The sequence below is a fragment of the Periplaneta americana genome, chromosome 7 (genome assembly GCF_040183065.1).
Source record: "Periplaneta americana isolate PAMFEO1 chromosome 7, P.americana_PAMFEO1_priV1, whole genome shotgun sequence".
NCBI lineage: Eukaryota > Metazoa > Arthropoda > Insecta > Blattodea > Blattidae > Periplaneta > Periplaneta americana.
The window spans coordinates 145891633-145911261 of record NC_091123.1 but is presented as its reverse complement, the minus strand read 5'-3'; the positions used below and the strand labels follow the sequence as shown (position 1 = coordinate 145911261).

The 19629-nt window shown below is 37.0% G+C and overlaps 2 protein-coding genes across 4 annotated transcripts in view; both read left to right on the top strand.

Annotated features, from left to right (window-relative positions):
• The window catches only part of LOC138703527 (fatty acid synthase-like), a 78912-nt gene extending 74480 nt beyond the window's left edge, over positions 1-4432 (top strand). For both annotated transcript variants that reach the window (XM_069831452.1, XM_069831453.1), the window contains 4 exons: positions 403-686; positions 763-993; positions 2299-2514; positions 2590-4432. In XM_069831452.1, the coding sequence (XP_069687553.1) occupies positions 403-686; positions 763-993; positions 2299-2514; positions 2590-2691 (833 nt within the window). In that variant the 3' untranslated portion in view covers positions 2692-4432. The remainder of the gene's footprint in view (positions 1-402; positions 687-762; positions 994-2298; positions 2515-2589) is intronic.
• LOC138703526 (fatty acid synthase-like) overlaps positions 2622-19629 on the top strand; it is a 75255-nt gene continuing 58247 nt past the window's right edge. Inside the window, exons 1-4 of one of the 2 annotated variants that reach the window (XM_069831451.1) lie at positions 2622-2758; positions 13932-14139; positions 15925-16077; positions 17936-18106. In XM_069831451.1, the coding sequence (XP_069687552.1) occupies positions 13971-14139; positions 15925-16077; positions 17936-18106 (493 nt within the window). In that variant the 5' untranslated portion in view covers positions 2622-2758; positions 13932-13970. Of the gene's footprint in view, positions 2759-12574; positions 12640-13931; positions 14140-15924; positions 16078-17935; positions 18107-19629 lie in introns of those variants that run through there. The other variant, XM_069831450.1, reaches the window with a different exon arrangement.

Here is a 19629-nt window from a genome sequence, read left to right as displayed (position 1 = left end):
TTTTCTATGATTTTGGCACTTTGCACCTTTCTACTTTAAAGTGTCCAATTTATTTATTCTATATAAGAGGTTTTGCAAAGATATATAAGTAGCAGTAATTTCTCCTTCAAAATTTCTTGTATAATCTCCTAAATATTATACCCGAAAGTATACATCTTTACAAATTTATTTCTAAGAAAATATTGTTATGAAAGGAGGAGGGAGGGAATTAATCATCCCTGGTTCAGATGAGGAGCGTACAAGCAGAGAGGAGATGTTTGGCGTTAAGAGGAAAAATCCCTTCATCCTACTATTCACTTCCTGATAGCAAATATGCCCGGAAAACACGACATTACAGAAATTAGATCAGTAGAGAATCCGAGACATATGTGCAATTTTTAAAGAGTATAATATTGTCTTCAGCTGGTCCTGCACTGCATATGTTGCTACCAGCCTCACTGCAGCAGCTGACCTGCCTTGGAGACCATCTTCTCAGCGACACTTCCTGCCTGGTGGAGCTGCCTTCTCTGAGTCCAGGTTACAGTGTGGTAAAAGAAGTGCCCCCTGTGTTCGTGATTCCTGGGCTGCAGGGTCTGCCATCTGAGGTGCTGCAGCCCCTCGTACAGAGACTCATGTACCCCGTGCTGTGTGCCAGGTTGATGCATGGTTGCACCTCTATACCAGACATGGCTGCCACTCTCATTCAGGTAATCAGTCACATTCTGACAGAAATTTTATAGTAATACAAATGAACAGTTGAAGATGCTGTGATGTTGCTTACAGCACGTGCTGCAGATGCAAGATGTGGGTCCATACAATCTACTAGGAGTGTCCTGGGGCGGAGCTCTAGCATTGGAGCTGGCGAGACAACTGGAATGTCGAGGTCACAAGACCAGAGTAGTTATTATCGATGGTGCTCCAGAAACGATGCAGGCTACAGTGCGGCAGCTGGATGAAAAGAACTCATTGGAAACCAGTCTTGTAGCGAGGCTATTACAGTGTCCTACACATAAGGTGAGATCTGCAGTCTTGGCATAAAGTCATGCACGTAATTGTGTTGTTACTGAGATCTGCAATGTTAGTGCAGAGTCCTTGCATGTTATTGTATTGCTACTAAGATTTGTTACTGAGATATGTAGTCTTGGCACAGAGTCATAAGGTCCCTATATACGCAGAGATTGCCTACAAACCTAAATTCTAGGCAAATCCTCCCGTGTATAGGCGAAAAGTATTAAAGTGTTAAGACTTTCGGCTTTCAGATAAGTCTCCAGAGTTCAGCAGCTGCTTAAATAGTTCCAATTTGAGCACTCTCCAAAAACTAAGCGGGAAAGAAAGTAAACATAAAAACAAACGATATTGCGAGCATGTGGTCGAAATTTCGTCATTGTTTCGTTTTAAGCAGTTTTCTTTATCAAAATGGTTGTAAGCTATGAAAGTACAGATTTGAGAAATTATTCTCGCGTATTTTCTATGAACGCACTTCGTTCTTTCATTCATTCAGAGTGTTCTGCCCAAGGGCAGGTCTTTCACTGCAAACCAATGTTTCTTATTTTCTGCCTTCCTCTTGGTCTCTGCATATGATCCCTGGACCTTAATGTTGTCCGTAGAACCATGAAGGAATAATATTTCTCGAGTGAACCCATTTCTCCATGGGAAATAGATGATTTCAACAACCTCTGATGACTTCTTGGTGTACTATAATTTCAGGAGGTAGGCCTGAGTATGTTTGGACAATCATTCAATTCAATTCAGACATATCTCCCAGGGATAAGTCTGTACAGATAAATCTTTGCTTGTATGGGGCTCCATATGTGTAATTGTGTTGTAACTGAGATTTGCATGCATGGTGCTGAGTTATACATGTAATTGTATTGTGCAAATCAAGCTTTCAGGTATAACTCCCTGTAAAGTTGATTTGAATAATTTCGAGGGAAAAATTGTTCCTGGCCCCGGAACAATTTTTCCCTCGAAATTATTGAAATCAACTTTACAGGGAGTTATACCTGAAAGCTTGATTTGCATAATACACGTCACTATTCGTTAACAGAAGACCACAATTTAAGTCACACAGAGTTAGTGTGCACTCAACGTTGGTTGCTTGACAGTTGTCAGCCCACTTTGAAGTCTGTGGATATAGAGGGAAAAATTGGATCGGTGTCTGGTAGAGTTCCCAGGTAGCTCAATTGGTAGAGCGTTGGTACGTTAAACCAAAGGTCCCGGGTTCGATACCTGGCCCCGGAACAATTTTTCCCTCGAAATTATTCAAATTATTCATGTAATTGTATTGTTATTGAGACCTGTGCTCTCTATTCATGTCAGCTGGCTGGCATGCACAGTGGAGGTGTGTTAACTACCGAGACAATGGCTGAGGGTATACCTACTTTGAACCCTCACGTCTCAGCTGCTCTCACCACCCTGAAGGACTGTCTCGCTGCCCTTTTACAGTATAGTCCATCAGGGGTGCTGCTTCAGGGTGACGTGACTCTGGTGAGGCCGTCCCACGCAAGTGAGGGTGACAGTTGCGGACTGGACCAGGTGAGTGCAATGCCATCCCACATTCCGTAGCTCTACACCACCTCTGCTACAGTACCAACTCTGTGTCTGTTGCAGTTTTTCAAGCAGACGGTGCGCATCCATCTGGTGCCAGGTGACCACCTCAGCTGCCTCGCAAGCCCCAGACTTCATGCCATTGTCAATGACTTCATCCTCTAGCAGAAACCTCACTGCATCTAGACATTGAGCATATGTGAGAGGAATGCCAGCACAGCACATCCTTCTGGTATGAAAGTGTTGTGTCACATGCTGAACACCTCTTTTGGCCTGAATAATATACTTTTGAATGTTATTTTCAGTCGTCCTCTGTGGTCTAGTGGTTTAAGAATCAAGTGCCATAGGTTCAAACCCAGCCGAATGTGACTGATTTTTTAACATACTGCTTTCATATGATGAAACAGTAAAGTCTTTGCTTCCATGTAGTAAATTAACTGCGTGGAAAAGATCTTTTGTTCCTGAACAAAAATGAATAAAGATAAAGTTCTGTGTCTGGACCAGCCATTACTTCGTTCTTAACTGTTGATAACAGGCACCTTTGATAAGAAGGATTGAGAATATCTCGATTCAAAATCTCATTGGCCCATACTCTTCTTTGTGTAACAATACCTGCTAATGGTATTATAGTGTGCACACAATGAAAATGGGTATCAATATCAGTCAAGAAGAGACAGTGCACCACAAACAAGTGGTTGTTATTGAAAGCTGTTCAATCATCCATTTGAAATCAAATAAAAAATGAGGCTATCTGTAACCTCTGCTGAACTAGAACATATTCAAAGGATAAATGTGGAGTTCGGTTAGGTTATGCTACATTCCTTGTACTACATTTCAATGGGGTTCTGTTCTGCACCTGTCACATGAACTCCATGCACATTGCACAGTTGCGGATAACTAAACTTGTGAAGGTCTTCAAGGAAGCGAGATGAATATGTTTTTCAGTATATATTATGATCTCTATAAAAAATTAAAACTGGAACTAAACAGTTGGTATTCATCAATTATTTTTGGTGTGTGTTACTTTATAAACACGATGGAATATTTACATTATAATATAAATATGTGTTTGCATTTACGTACTGTTGTACGTAGCTTATACTGAGAAAATAAAAACTTGAGAGGAAAATATTCCTAATGGATGATTTGAGTAAGAAATCGATAATAAAATTTTAAGTAAGAAAAAGAGAGAGAGAAACAGAAAAGAGGTGGATGTCTTCTACACAGCCTGACCTGTTTGGTACCTCTGTATTGATTTCTTCATCTGTGTGAGAGCTTGTTTGTATGTTGGGAAAGTCTTCCTTACTCTATTACATAAGGAGGTACTCATCCATTATCACTACCGCTTTATGTTAGTGTCAAAAGGTGGTTTTTATATCTACTGCGTAATGTATTGTTTTTGTAACATATACATACATATGACTTACATTCATATATTGCACCGGCAGGTGTTGAATATTTGTCATTATTGAGACATCTACTGCCTACTGGAGTGGTGTAGTTTTGTTTATTTTAAGACAGATCTCGCTGTAATATACTGAGATGCTATATGTGTCCCATTGATTTAGCACACTTCTTGGTAGTTAAAGAGTATGATTTAGAGTTTTTGTTTACTCACTGTTTCAGAGTTGAAGTTAAGTTCAAATTGATTGAGATTTATTTGGCATTGTTGTTATTGTATTTTAAGAACAGAATACTCTGTCATTGAAACATTTTTTAAAATTATAAAGTACGCCTGTACATAATATTTAATTTACATGTATGCACAGTTGATTAAGGTCGAACTTTGGGAAAGAAAGTTAACAAAAAATGACCATGTAAGTTGTGCTCGATATGGTTATTCATGTATCGCACCCTTGTCAAAATGTATGAAAAATTAGTTTCATAAATACATGATCAATGACAATCGTATGTTTCACCCAATCTCGTCTGTTCTGTCCCTGTCCCATTCTTTACCGTAAAGTGGATGAATAAATTACTATAAACAAAATGTATTGCTTAGAGGTGTGATATAAATATTTCTGTGATTTCAATTCTTCCCCCTCCTTACCACTACCAGTACCACTACTACTACCAATAGCAACAATAGGACGTATCAGACTCTCTGGATCCCGTTATAGCCCCATCTTTTTCTTGGTTGTCCCAAATTTCTTCTGTTTATGAGACTGTGTTGTAAGCTGGTTTTACTGTCCTTGTTATTCCATTCTGTTAATATGGTGTTACATATATATTATTTTACCTAGCTTTGCAACTGTCAATTCTATGTAGTATGAAACACACCCATTTTGCAAGCATGTCCAATTCTCAGCAACTCTCTGTCCTAAGAGCCCACATCCTTGATCATAACTTCTTGTAATAGTTGTCCTTTATGTTGTTCTAGATCGTCTCATGTGCCATTCTTGTCAGGTAACAGATTCCGTGTAGGTGTTGTTCTAGTGGGTCTCAAAATTCTGATGCATAAGACAAGATGTTCTGAGCTTCTGCGTGAAGAGTATCGAATCGGATTATAAGATAATGTGTGGGTGATTTCAATTCTTAGTCACCAAAAATTAACACAGATTAGAACATTCTTTTCATGAAATAAAAAGTCAACACAATAGTTGCGTGAAATATTTAAATTTTGCGTAACGGATTACAAAACTACAATATTGTAAATATAATACTGAATTTTGTACAGTTGAAGACCATCCCACACTAAAGATTTTTGTGATACTGCATTAGAAAACAAACGTTTATCAGACTGACAAACTTCATGAAGAATAAGAAGCAGATGTTGTGATTATTAGGAAGGCTAGTGGCCAGTTCCATCAGAAAATCGTTCTATGAATACTCTTCGATAATTATCTTTATAATAGTGTATACATGTATGCGTATGTGTGTGAAATGTAATCTTGTGGTCAAAATTTAAACAATAATTAATTACCAAACAATGTTCTAACTCGACATTTACCGTTTAAGATTTATTTGTCTTTGTTAACTTACATATTCAGTATTATGTTTGTTTTTAAGCTTAATTCCGAAAAATATAAAGAGACATGTCAATGTCTACATTGCTGAAACTTAATTTGCTTCACACTGGAGTGGCTGTCTCACATGTGCATTTTACAAAGATGGAACAGAGATGTAAGCACTTTTCAACCCGACAGTTTCTTAAACTGAAACTTTTTTTTTTGTACTCCAGCATTATAAACAGTCTTTATCATTAGTGAAAATCGAGCATAATATGCCACATTATTGTACCAGAGCCGTAAAATATTACCTTGCCAACTAAAATGTAATGACTTATATTATGACGGCATAACTTGTGCCATAAAGTTAACATTATGAAACAATTTGCAATGCTATTTAGTTAATACATCATTGTTGTCATATGACAACATAGACTGCATAGACTGTGATATCAAACTACCTAGCATTACAAATCTGATTTCTTTATTAATTGTTTTATAACGTTTATAATGTTATGCAGTTATTGCACTCGTCAAAATTAGAAAACGCGCTTCTCTCGTTTCCTAAAAATTGACTCGTGTCATAATGTATAACATTATGAACTTGTTTTATATTATCCTTTTTTTTTTTAATGCCAGTCATATTGTCATGTAGCCATTTGCGTCTCTGCCTACCTTTTGGCGATTATGATGAAGAATACAATTGAAGGGTACATGGGAAAAACGAACAGTGTCACATTTCCATTAAGGTTGAGATATTGATCTATTTCGGTATATTACTGCTAAATTTATTGGTGTTTCTACTTGAAATGAAGGAAATAATGAATGTATCCGTGGTTTTAATTCTCCTTTACCACTTTTGGTAAAAATAACACTAAAGTTTGTAGTAATACAGTGAATTAGATAATGACATCACCCTTAACAGCACTGTGACATTGTTCGTTTTTTCCGTGTACCCTTCAATTCTGAAGTTGGGTGCTGTTTGCCCTGTATGATAAGGTTGACATGAATATGGAAGTAGGCAGGATGGGTGAAAATGAAGGTGATAATGATGGCAAAATGAGCACAGAGTTTTACGCCGAAAGTTACCCAGTATTTGTTCTTAATGGATTGAGGGAAAACTCCAGAAAAATTCTCGACCAGGCAACCAGATTTCGATCCTGGTCCCTCTTGTTTCACAGTCACGCATACTGACTACATAATTGCATAGTTAACCTATGCTCCCCCTCACTTTACAGAAGCACAAGACAATAATGTATTGCTAGGAATGACCTCTTGCTATTTGAATTGCTAAATATGTAATCGGATATTTTTATTCTTCATTATACACTTTTAAAATTGTACCGTATCACTAATGATCTGTTAAATTTGTTAAATTAAGAACTTATCAACTTTACTGTGTTTATATTAAAACTATTAAGGTAAAATACCATAATAGTTTCAATATTAACACAGTAAATTATGCTAAATGTACCAGTGCTCTACCGACTGAGCTACACAGGAACTTCACCTGACACCATCTCAATTTTTCCCCTTTTATCCACACACCTCAAGTGGGCTGACGAGATGCCAAAACTCACATCGAGTGCACACAAACTCTGTGTGACTTGAAATTGTGGTTTTCTGTTAACATACCTACAGTAACATATATATTTAGCAAATTTAACATTCAGGTAAAGTTTCCTGTGAAGCAGACTTGAATAATTTCATGGGGAAAAATTGTTCCGGGGCTGGGTATCGATCCCGAGACCTCTGGCTGAACGCACCAGTGCTTTACTGACTGAGCTACCCAGACCTTCACCCAACACCATCTCAATTTTTCCCCTGATATCTACACACCTTGAGTGGGCTGACGAGACACCAAAACCCACATCGAGTCTACACAAACTCTGTGTGACTAGAAATTGTGGTTTTCCACTAACATAACTACAGTAAAGTTAATAAGTTGTTAATTTAAAGATCATTAATAATAATTACTTAGATAAAAAGAATACAAAATAAATAAATAGATCAATAGATTGTGAGAGAAATAGATAATAAATAAATAAAGGATAGGCCTACACGATAAAATGCTAGCATATTCAGCCAAAAAAATTAAACTAAAACTTAGAGCTTGTCTTAGGTCTCTTCAAACTTAATTTATTCGTTACTTTTAACTGTGGTTATATTTAGCTCACAATTCTTATATCGTCAGCTAAGAATGAAAACCTCATATCTCACTTTAAAAAGTGCTTTTTTGGCTTTGGATAATCTCGTAACTCATTGGTAAAAAGTGTAGAAAGCAACTGTTTCTGTTTCTGATTTAAAAGATAATTTGGTCAATTATATTTAAAAAATATAAAAATGAAGTCTACAGACAGTTTTTGTTCCTCCTGTAAAGTTTGGTTTTTGTGAGATACGAGGTCTTCATTCTTAGCCAACGATATGTTGAATACTGTGTATTATATGAGTTTCTATAGTCAGTAATTCTAACTAGGGTTATGTACTTATTAACTGATACGTATTATGATTTTTGAAGAAAATCTTTTCTTAGCAGTTCTTTCACGACTTCTATTACTGCCATGCATAAATCGATAATGATCAAATTATGATGTGTTCATTCTATTTGAACAAAATTCTTTTAACTATGTAGAACACTTTAGCATGCTAGAATGAAAGAACATGCAAATTTGAGTAGGCAGCCTTTAGTGATATGAAGAAATGTTGATTAGTGTACAATGTATGAAATGCACTTGCGATAAATAAAATACACGTATCTAATACGTAGTTTTTAAACGTTATAGACATTTTTCTCCACAATATGGTTTAGTAGGTACTACCAAAAAAGTGACCTTGAAAGTCTCAAATTTTAGAACATGCATTCTTCCATCCATTCAACTGGAGACACTATTCAGCATCAACTTGTAAATAGAAGAAAGAGAGTGATTGCTGCAGTCATCCCTGTGAAGGGTCAATAAACCCTTATAAGAATGGTAGGCCTTTGGGACAAATTCTAGATTTTGCGAATATTAAGGCAGTTCACCATTTTGTGAATTATTATAACGTGATGGATTTATACTTGCGGGAATGTAGGCATATGTAGGCCTTTACTGACTTACATAAATCCATTTATGCAAATATTTTGTAATAACTGAACAAAGTTTCAAGGGAAAAATTATTTTGGAGTCAGGTATCGAACCCGGGACCTTTGGCTGAGTGCGCCAATACTCTATCGACTGAGCTACTCAGGACTGTACCAGATACCGGCTCATAAAAGGAGAAAAATTGAGCTGGTGTCTGGTATGTTCCTGAGTAGCTCAATTGGTAGAGCATTGGTGTGCTCACCCAAATGCCCCGGGTTCGATACCTGGCCCTGAAACAATTTTTCCCTTGACATTCAAATCAGCTTTACAGAGAGCAATACCTGAAAGCCAGATTTGCATAATGTTTCTAATGCTTGCATCTCATGTATAAATGAACAGCAATGTGTATTGTATGATGAGGAAGCATGCCAGACCTGAATGGAACTGTGACCCCTGTTTATGTGTTATCAATATGCATGAGGACCAACTAACAGGCACAGTTTCCTAGTCACTGAATCCGAGGTTGTGGGTTCAAAACCCTGCCAAGGATGATTGATTTTAAAAGATAATAAAATCTATAGCATAGCTTCCTCCAGGAAAGAAGTGAATCTGATGTAGCCATAGACAAAGTTTATCGGCCATTTCTCTCCCAGGTTGACATTTTGATGTAGCACAGTAGCTGCCCATACATTGGCAGTATTACCGACAGTCTTTGGATGCAGCGGAATTTGTCTGCCAGTATTACTTTTGGTGAGTATGCAACTCACATGCCAGGGTTTCTCCTTCCTAGTCCAAACATATTGACTTATAACAAGCTTTGACTCGTACTGCAAGTGTTCCTTGACATAGCAATATTGGAAACAGGCTTGTATTGGCGGAAAAGTGTATGGATACTTGTTTCTTCTCAAAAGAGTTTCTTACAGAGCATTAAATTCTATGAAACGTTTCCACAAAATTTAAAAAACTGAGTCATATATGACAAGCAATGTAATGAGTTCAGGACTATAAGCCTGATATCGCACTCGGAGAAGATTCTCTTGCAAATACTGAATTGACATTTATTTTCTAAGATGGAAGAACAGTTGGAAGAAGAGCAGTTTGGCTTCAGGAATGGAAAAAGTACGAGAGATGCAATTGGACTGCTATGAACAATCGGCGAAAGATATCTAGAGAAGAAAAGCGACTAGAAGTATTTGAAATGTGGATATGGAGAAGGATGGAGCGTGTGAAATGGACAGAGTAAGAAACGAAGCTGTGTTGGAAAGAGTGGATGAAGAAAGAATGATGCTGAAACTGATCAGGAAGAGGAAAAGGAATGGACTGGGTAACTGCTTGAGAAGAAACTGCCTACTAAACGGTGCACTGAAAGGAATGGTGAATGGAAGAAGATTTTGGGACAGAAGAAGATATCAGATGATATATGATATTAAGGTATATGGATCATATGCTGAGACAAAGAGGAAGGCAGAAAATAGGAAAGACTGAAGAATGCTGGGTTTGCAGTGAAAGACCTGCCCTTGGGTAGAACACTATGAATGAATGACCTTACACCTTACACTACTTTTCCACATAGGCACCACCGTTATTGAGGCACTTGTCATAACGGGAAACCAGTTTTTATATGCCTTTACCAAAGAATGATGCCGCCTGTAATGAAAGCAAAGTCTGCACTTCGTATTTCACAACATCATCGTCGATGAAATGTTTTCCACCAAGGAATTTATTCAGATGAAACGGTTGAAAATCGCTTGGTTCCAAGTCAGGACTGTAGTGATAATGATCAAATTGTTCCCAACCAAATGATGTGACGAGATCGTGAGTTTGTTTGGCTGTATGTGGCCGGTCATTATCATGAATCAAAAGAATTCCACGCCTTTTGTTCTGTATTGCATGACGGAGATTTCGTGGTGTCGCACAATAGACGTTTTTGTTGACTGTCGCATTTTTGGGAAATAATTCAACAAGTGAAACACCTTGTCTGTCCCAGAAAACCGTGCACATGATCTTGTGAGTAGATATGTCTATTTGAATTTCTTCTTCACTGGGGATGCTGTGTGCCTCCACTCCATGGATTGTTGCTTTGATTCAGGAGTGGTGTGAGACACCCATGTCTCATCGCCTGTAACAATATTCATTAGAAAATCATCGCCTTCCTCAGCATATCGCGTGAGAAAAGTCAGTGCAGAGGCGGATCGCTCGATCTTGTGCTCATCAGAAAGATTTTTTGGCAACCATCTTGAGCACAATTTCCGAAATCCTAAGCGTTCTGCCACAATGTTGTAGAGGACTGCTCTTGAAATTTGTGGAAAATGCGAAGAAAACAACGATATTGTGAAACGTCTGTCCTCGTGAAGTTTTGCTTCCACAACTTGCACAAAATCATCTGTGACCACAGATGGTTGGTCGCTCTACTGCTCATCATGCACATTTTGACGACTTTCCTTAAACTGTCTAACCCACTTCCTCACCATTCCATCACTCATTATTGCTTCCTCATAAACCTCACACAGTTGGCGATGAATGTCTGCTGGCATAACATTTCTTGCATTCAAAAAACGAACCACTGATCGGACTTTACAGTTGGCGGGTCGTTCGATTGTTTTGAACATTTCGAAACGCTCTCACAATAAGGAAACACAAAATGACTGCCGCTCACAGCAGCATCTGGCTTCCTAATGAATAGAGAAAGTCACTACACATGCTCAAAATTGCTACTGCAGTGCTGCCGTGGAAAAATTTAAAAACGGTGCTTACTTTAAAAATACGCCTCATTTAAGCAACACCCTTAACTCACATAGGTGGTCTGATGAAGATCCACTTCCCATTGTAGAAACAACTGTGAATGTGTGGGTGCGGTGTGATTGACGGTCAGTTGATTGGGCCTCTGTGTTACTAAATCTTCTTACAGAGCTTAGATACTTAGATTTTCTGTAAAATGAGCTCTCAATGTTGTTGCGGAGTTCCCTTGGCTACAAGGATGGGCATGTTCTTCCAGCATGACGGAGCCCCATCAGGTGGTACATCATCTACATCTCACATTCCCCAAACAATTGATAGGTCATGATAGCCATGTGCAATGGCCAACAAGGTCCTCAGACTTTAGTCTTACTGCTATCGAATTTTGTCTGTGGGGATGGTTGAAAAGTGGTGGAATTTTTTAACCATTACTTTGAACTGTTGAAATGTATTTATACATATAAATAAGCAATAAATGTAATCATTAAGTCATTTGTTTTTCCCTCTTGCCACTGGTAATGCTTATTATGCGTTACATTCAAATAGCTGTATTTCCATACCCATTGACAATTGCCACATGTTTATTTGAACTTATTACTCAGAATATTCCATACTACCTTCCCGTGAAATATTTACTATCCATCCTGAATTACCCAGCATATAAACACTGAAGAAGCTCGTTTATGTCAGAAAATGGATACAAGAGTGTTTTTTTTTTCATCCTCATTTTATTCTACTTGCTCTTAGAATGAAAGGAATGGAAAATGAGTTCAATAATGGATCATTTTTCCACGATATAGCTGAGGTCAACACTAAACAACGAGTAACTCAGTTATCTTAAGTCTTCTTGCTAAGGGAGTGAAGTTTGATCTGGAATACACTTGTCAGTATGTTGAGATTTCGGAACTGTCAGTTTACATTCCCGAAGTCCAGTTGTTTGTACTTATCCCGAGGATGGAACCTGTTAGTAGCTGTGAAACGTTGGAGAAATTGATATAAACACAGGTTGAAAAGTCACGTTCACATTTCAGTCATCATAACAGTCTGATATCTTAGAATTTGTAAGTTTACGAATGTCCGAAGAACAGGTTTCCTTCCAATACTTCGACATTTTTCTTGTTACCGGTACACTTACTGGCCATTCCATCCCTGTAGTTTAGAAGTGTCGTGAAATAATTACAACTGCTTCCATATCCAATTTCATATTTATGGTTGGCTTCCGTGTGAAGTTTCGACAGGTCAAGACCTCATTGTCTCAAGTTTAAATGCTGAATGCCTTTTGTTATTCTAATCACATCACGTGGCACCCATTTCATGGTCGTCTATGGAGTGCAGCTCCAACAGTGTGTGTGCAGTGTTCTCACCAGGTTTGTACTTGTGGAAATTAGTGATATGCAGTAATTTGTGAATACTTAGAGACCTGTATCAGACGAATTGTACTATATATAACTTAATGAAATTAACCTCTTACAAAGTCTGCTTTAAGTTTCTCTCTTCAGATCTATTCATTTTCTGTCGTCCATCATTTCTAACATTTCTTGCATGCGAGTAATGGGTATAATGACATAGCAACATTTTTAGGCAATGCCAGTTCAGTGCCACATACCACAATATTATAATACTTTCACTTCCATACTCCCCTTTTAAAGCATTATAAAGCAAATTTGTAAATTTTGCAGTTCTTTGTTTTCGTTTTCTTCTTCATTGTAACTACAGTCTTCCTGTGTTAAGCAGATCTAATGAATCCAAGTGGACAGATCTTACTGGTACCTGCAGTACATACATACATACATACATACATACATACATACATACATACATACATACATACATACATACATACATACATACATACATACAGGTGGCCTGGGTTCGAATCCCGTTTGGGGCAAGTTACCTGGTTGAGGTTTTTTCCTGGGTTTTCCCTCAACCCAATACGAGCAAATGCTGGGTAACTTTCGGTGCTGGACCCCGGATTCATTTCACCAGCATTACCACCTTCATATCATTCAGATGCTAAATAACCTAGATGTTGATACAACGTCGTAAAATAAAATAAAAAATAAATTCACTAAGTGAAGACAATTGTGTGTGTGTTGTGGTATGGATCTGTAAGGGCCCAGACCGACCAGCCGACTGCTGGCCTCATGTTCACATGCTGAAGCAGAGGAGGACGATCATCCAGCCAGATCAAGATATCGTTTGGTTAGCACGATGATCCCCCCCCCCTCTGCCATTATAGCTGGCTCTCGTAAACGATTTGCTACATATTGTAGCTCCCCAAGTGCATCACGATGCTGGATGGGCACTGGTCTCAAACACTGGTCGAATTTTCATGAGAAAATTTCTTTCCCATGAGGACTCAAACCAGTACTCATTCCGTATCATGAGTCCTAGGCATTCAAAATTAGTCATTAAAAATTAACCAAATAGTAACTTAAATGTAATGAGCTGTTTGCTATTTATTACAATAGATTGACTTTGATAATTTCTCTTTCTCCAGTTCATATTCTTGAGGTAGTCTTGTATATAGAAATTATTATAGATACACAGAGATAAGGGGTGAGAGAGAGAGAGAGAGAGAGAGAGAGAGAGAGGTAAAAATCTCCAGATCAGCCAAAGAATATGAAGTGTATAGTGATTTGATTATTTCTGGTAGATGTGAGCTGAGCAACCAGTGGTTGAAATAAAGTTCAAGATGGTGACCATTGGGATGAAGATGAAGGAGGATATTGCAGATGATGATGTCGTCATCAGTGGCTTCAGTGGGAAGTTCCCAGATTCCGACAACATTGACGAGTTCAGCGAGAACCTGTTTAACATGGCAGATCTCGTGAGACCTAATGAAGATCCTCTGTGGAAGAATAGTAAGCAATGCACAGAAAATTAATATTCCAGTTTTAAGACATGCATGAGAGATAGAGACGTCCTGCCTACGGAGGCAAGAAAAGAGAGCTTCTTCCTTCCGTTACTAGAAGAGCTTGAAACTAGTGTTCATATGCTAAAAACACACAGTGACAGACACATATACATAGATAGACAGATATACACGTAAACAGACACAAAGAGAGATTAACATATACATACACACAGGTAGACAGACATTGAGATGGACATAAGTAGATAGAAACATAAGACAGTCATAAAGACACACAGAGACAGATATTCCATTTAAGAAAAAATTAAGGATACAGTAATTATAATTTTTCTTGAGCTATTTTCAATAATATTGATAAAATATAAGTTGTAGAAATGAGGCAAATCAGTATAAGCCACCGATTTCAGATTAGAGATTTGTAAGGTCTTACTGAATGCAGAAAAAATTATTATTATTATTATTATTATATTATTATTATTATTATTATTATTATTATTATTATTATACCATCATCATCGCCACCACCATCACCACCACCATTATTATTAGCGGTACTAGTATATCCCCAGAGGAAGAAGATCTGTGGGTCGACCATCCCGAAGATGGCAGGGGACTATAATAGGTCACGAGACTAGATGGCAGTTCGGAAGGCGGTCAACTGCTATATGCGCCATAGCATTTCTGGCATGTGACGTCACAAGCTTGTACAGCAGAACCAATCAGAATCAGTCTGTAACAAGTACTTCCCGAGTTTGTTTGTTCACGTGTGAGTGTTTCAATACATTGAATAAGTAAAACTAACATTTACTGTGTGTGTAAAATAAATAAATGGAAGAAGAGACTGTAAAAAGACAAGTCTTGCACAGGCAGGTGCGGAAAATATTTTTTAAGGTGTATAATTATTTTAAAAACGTTGACGAGCACAACCCTGCCGGCCATCTTGATGCTGGCTGCAACGTTGCCAAGTGCAAGAAACGACTGCAGAAGCATGTGGTGTGGGATTGAGAACCGTGCAAAGAATATTGTTAGTGAAGGAAACAGGGTTTGTTTGGTGTCATGCTTACAGTAATCAACGTCTAAGGTCATTATTGTCTTTTGATAATTTAAATTCTCTCCTGCGCTATTTGCATCGCATGTGAGCATGAAGTACGATGTGGCAATGTTGTACGGTGCCTTACCCTCTCTATCTGCCTCTCTCGACGCAAACGCTAGCAGACTACCGCCTTCCAAATTGCCGTCGACTCTAGGCCTATTACTTGACAGGCAGATGATGATGATGATGATGATGATGATGTCGATTATTATTATTATTATTATTATTATTATTATTATTATTATTATTATTATCATCATCATCATCATACACATGAGTTTGCACTGAAAATGTGAAATTTATAATTTTCCATTAGTTGAGTCAGTCATTTAACCATTGTAACTGCAATATTTCTTTAAAAAGTGTGTAATATCGCTGAGTTTAGGTTTCCTTTGGAGCACTGTATATTCATTCATTTATATGTAGGCTACAGAGTCTGCTCATCAAGTTCGAAGATATTTATTTGCAGAAAGATTTCTTGATATGAAGGTTTTAGCTCATCAAACAATTCGTAAATTAGTACGTAAATTTCGGGAGAATGGAAGTATAAGAAATGCAGAAAGGAAAAAAGAGTTTTGATGGAAGAAATGTTGGATGATATTGGCCAATGCTTGGAAAATTCTCCAAAAAAATCCATTAAGTGAAGTATAAATAATACAATTATTTTATCTGTGTGCATAGGCAAGCTTCGTGTACCAATACAGGTTGGGCTGATGAGGGACAAGAGCAAATTCGATGCGGGCTTCTTTGGAATCCACAGCAAGCACGCCTCCACAATGGATGTGACGACCCGTCTTGTCATGGAGAGGGCTTATGAAGCCATTGTTGATGCTGGTGAGTGGTTAACAGTTACAGGCACTACTAACATTTGAAAATGAAATTGCCAAATTCTTTTTTTCAAATTGGCATATTTGAAATAGGATTAATATAGGTGACAAATATGGTAATGGAAAACAAAATTTGTTTTAGTTCATCTACACTGTGGGGCTTAAAGGAGCAATGTTACAATGGTTCTCCTGCACAGCTGGCACAAGTACAGAACTTGCATAGGCCTTAAACAACAACAGTGAATCAGAGACATCACATAATGCGTTTATTTTAGAAAGTGATTCAGAGGAAAGAGCCTCACTCATTTTGACATACATACATTTACAGTATCGACTCAATAGACAAACAAGTACCTATACAGGAAACAAACTTTCCAGCTTACTATTGTAGTGTGCACTAGTGTCGTGCATTTTAAGCACTATGTTTGGTTCAAATTTGTCGAGCATGACAAGAACCGAAGTCTGCTTTGAAGAGGCAGATCTATTCCACTCGCTCGAATCTGCCCCTTTAAGCTTACTGGCCTCTTCTATCCTCCCGTCCTAAACCCTTCATGCTTTTAGCTGCGTAAGGATTTTAGAATAAATCTTGTTAAATGTTATTTAGATGTAAGGATAGATAATTTTTATTACAAAATTATCATTAGACATTCACAGAAATATATATATATATATATATATATATATATATATATATATAAATCACATTTTGTTTTAAAAATATATGGCACTTTTTACTATACCAATTACCAACAGAAAGCAGCTATAATTTACATTCTTCACATAATATTGAGATATTCAAGGAGTAAATTGTGTGCAAAATAAACATCCTTTCCGTAGTCATGTAAACCAGGTGCTGCCCAAAGTGGACTTAGACAAATTATGCTACAGGAGATCGATCATTTTTTGTGTCTAAGGCTGTACGTTATCCATTATACGTATTGCATATTGGTAACTTACTAATTCTACGAATTTGGTCTTAATAGAATACCTAAAACTTCAGAGATATCCCAAGACAGTAGGAGGGCTATTCATAAAGTAACTTCCGTTGTAACAAAAATGACCATGTGGTTACAGGATTTGTTTACAACAGTTTGAAACTACAGACTTTGATTAATTTTGTACATAGTTTCCGGCTAAATTGAGACACTTGTCATAATGTTTAACGAATATTGCAGACATAGAAGTCTCCTGTCTGTGGCTGAAGCAAACTTATGTTGCTGGACTGCAACTGTTCGTCATCGTCAAAGCTCTGTGATGCAAGCCACTTCTTTATATGCATGAAAAGATGTTAATCACTAGGCTCCAAATCAGATTGTATGGAAGGTAACCAAATACTTCTCAGTTGAAATAATTCTGCAGTTCAGACACAGTACATTGACAATACACAGGCAGGCATAGTCATGCAAAAAAAAAGAAAGTGCGCAACATGATGGATGTCAGTAGTTTTACAGTTTTCTCCACAAGAAATCATATCTCACAGCTGGCAGGATTGTCAACTAGAGCACACATTTTGAACACACATAGCACTGTAACAGCCTCACGATCCTCTCTGTACCATTGCTCAAAGTGAACTAAATCACAAAATATTCACTGCAAAAACGGCATCACTATGCTGATTACTGCGTGTTCTTTATGAAAACGAAAATTACTTTATGAACAATCCTCGTACATCCATTAAGAGTCCACAGTTTACTCTTCACTTCGAATTCTCTAAATGAAACTTCTCTGCCCTGTTTTCCTGATTCAGGAGGCATCAAAGACCACTGCAGACTGTCTGTGTAATAATAAACCTATGTGATAAAATGCCTAGAACCCTCTCATTCTGAGCAAATAAAAATCTTGAACATCGGCTGATTGTGTTACAGGGATAAATCCCAACGAGCTGCGCCAGACACACACGGCAGTAATATCCAGTACTGGCGTCTGCGAGTCTGAGAACACGTGGCTGTACAGCAACGTCCAGTCGGGTCTGGAGTTCCTGGGCCACAGTCGATCCATGCTGGCCAACAGGTTGTCGTACTGGCTCGATCTGCATGGTGTGTCATTTTTCAACTTATACATATAACAAAGTTTACAGCCTAATCCCGTGATCTTTATGAAACTGCTATTTAAAAAAGGTATACATCGGACTTGTTCCATTGCTGTTAATGAATAAGTAATTCACAACGTAGATAAAGCCAACCTTCGATATGTTAATTTCTTATTTGTAGGAACACTGTAAAACGGTGAATCAAATACATACATCAAATTCGGTAAATAAAAAGTCGTTATTTAAGTATGTAAATCGTGAAAAATGTCTGTATTTAAACATGTAAATCACGAAGAAAAAGTTGAATTTAAACATGGAAATCACTTTAAAAAAAACGGTAGTAACAATAATAATAATAATAATAATAATAATAATAATAATAATAATAATAATAATAATAATAATAATAATAATAATAAAAACTCATTCACCCACATTATTCCATAGTTGCATATTATTGCTGAAAATTTGGTAAGCTTATATATCTTTTACGCATATCCTCTTATTGTGTAACAAACCTAAGCATTGTGCATGCGTGACACACAGATTTTCATTTTTCACAGCTGAGCAGCCATGCTTTCCGTATGATGAAATATGAAAGACAAACCCATTTTCGCACTTATTTTAAATTTTCATAGTCGAAAATAAAACAATGGAATTTCGTGATCAATGAATGTATGACTCAGCGATATTCATAAAAAAAATTGTGCTTAAACTTAATATAAAAAATTGCCAAATTCGTAAAAAATGGGAAGAATTAGCAAACTTCAATGCCGGAAATGGTAGTTTTTCTCTAGTATTTGACACTCCAATTTCTTTAGCACATACTTAACACAACAATGAAGTTTCGAGATTGCAATGTAGGCCTATGAACTGATTACCAGTAACTCTTGTTTAAGACAGATTGAATAATAACTTACTAGTGGCCTAGATGTTTGGAGTAGCCATACATAACGGGCTCAACATAGTAAGTGCATCTTCAGGTCTTGTTATAAGTATTAGATACCTTACAGATGGAATTTGTATGTTGTTCTGAAATGGATATGGTAGGGAACTCAAAAGTCTTCTGAGAAATGTATTATTATTATTATTATTATTATTATTATTATTATTATTATTATTATTATTATTGTTATTGTTGTTGTTGTTGTTGTTGTTGTTGCTGTTATATACACCATTTTACATACATTGATATATTAATGAAATTAATTAAAAAAATATTGCTGTGAACAATCAATCAATCAATCGATCAATCAGTCAATTAACCAATCAATCTTTATTTAGCCAGAAACTTCTAGAGTATGTGGCGAGTCAAAAATAGGTATACAATAAATACATTAAATTAGTAAAATGAGTGGTTAGAAAATAATATCATTAGAAACAAAAAAATTCTTGACCATTATAAAATGGATTATTTAAGAGTCAGTTGTGGACAGATGATTTAAACCTACTGAATAATGATGATGATGATGATGATGATGATGGTGGTGGTGATAAAATAATAAAATTCTTACTTCTATTCTATGATTC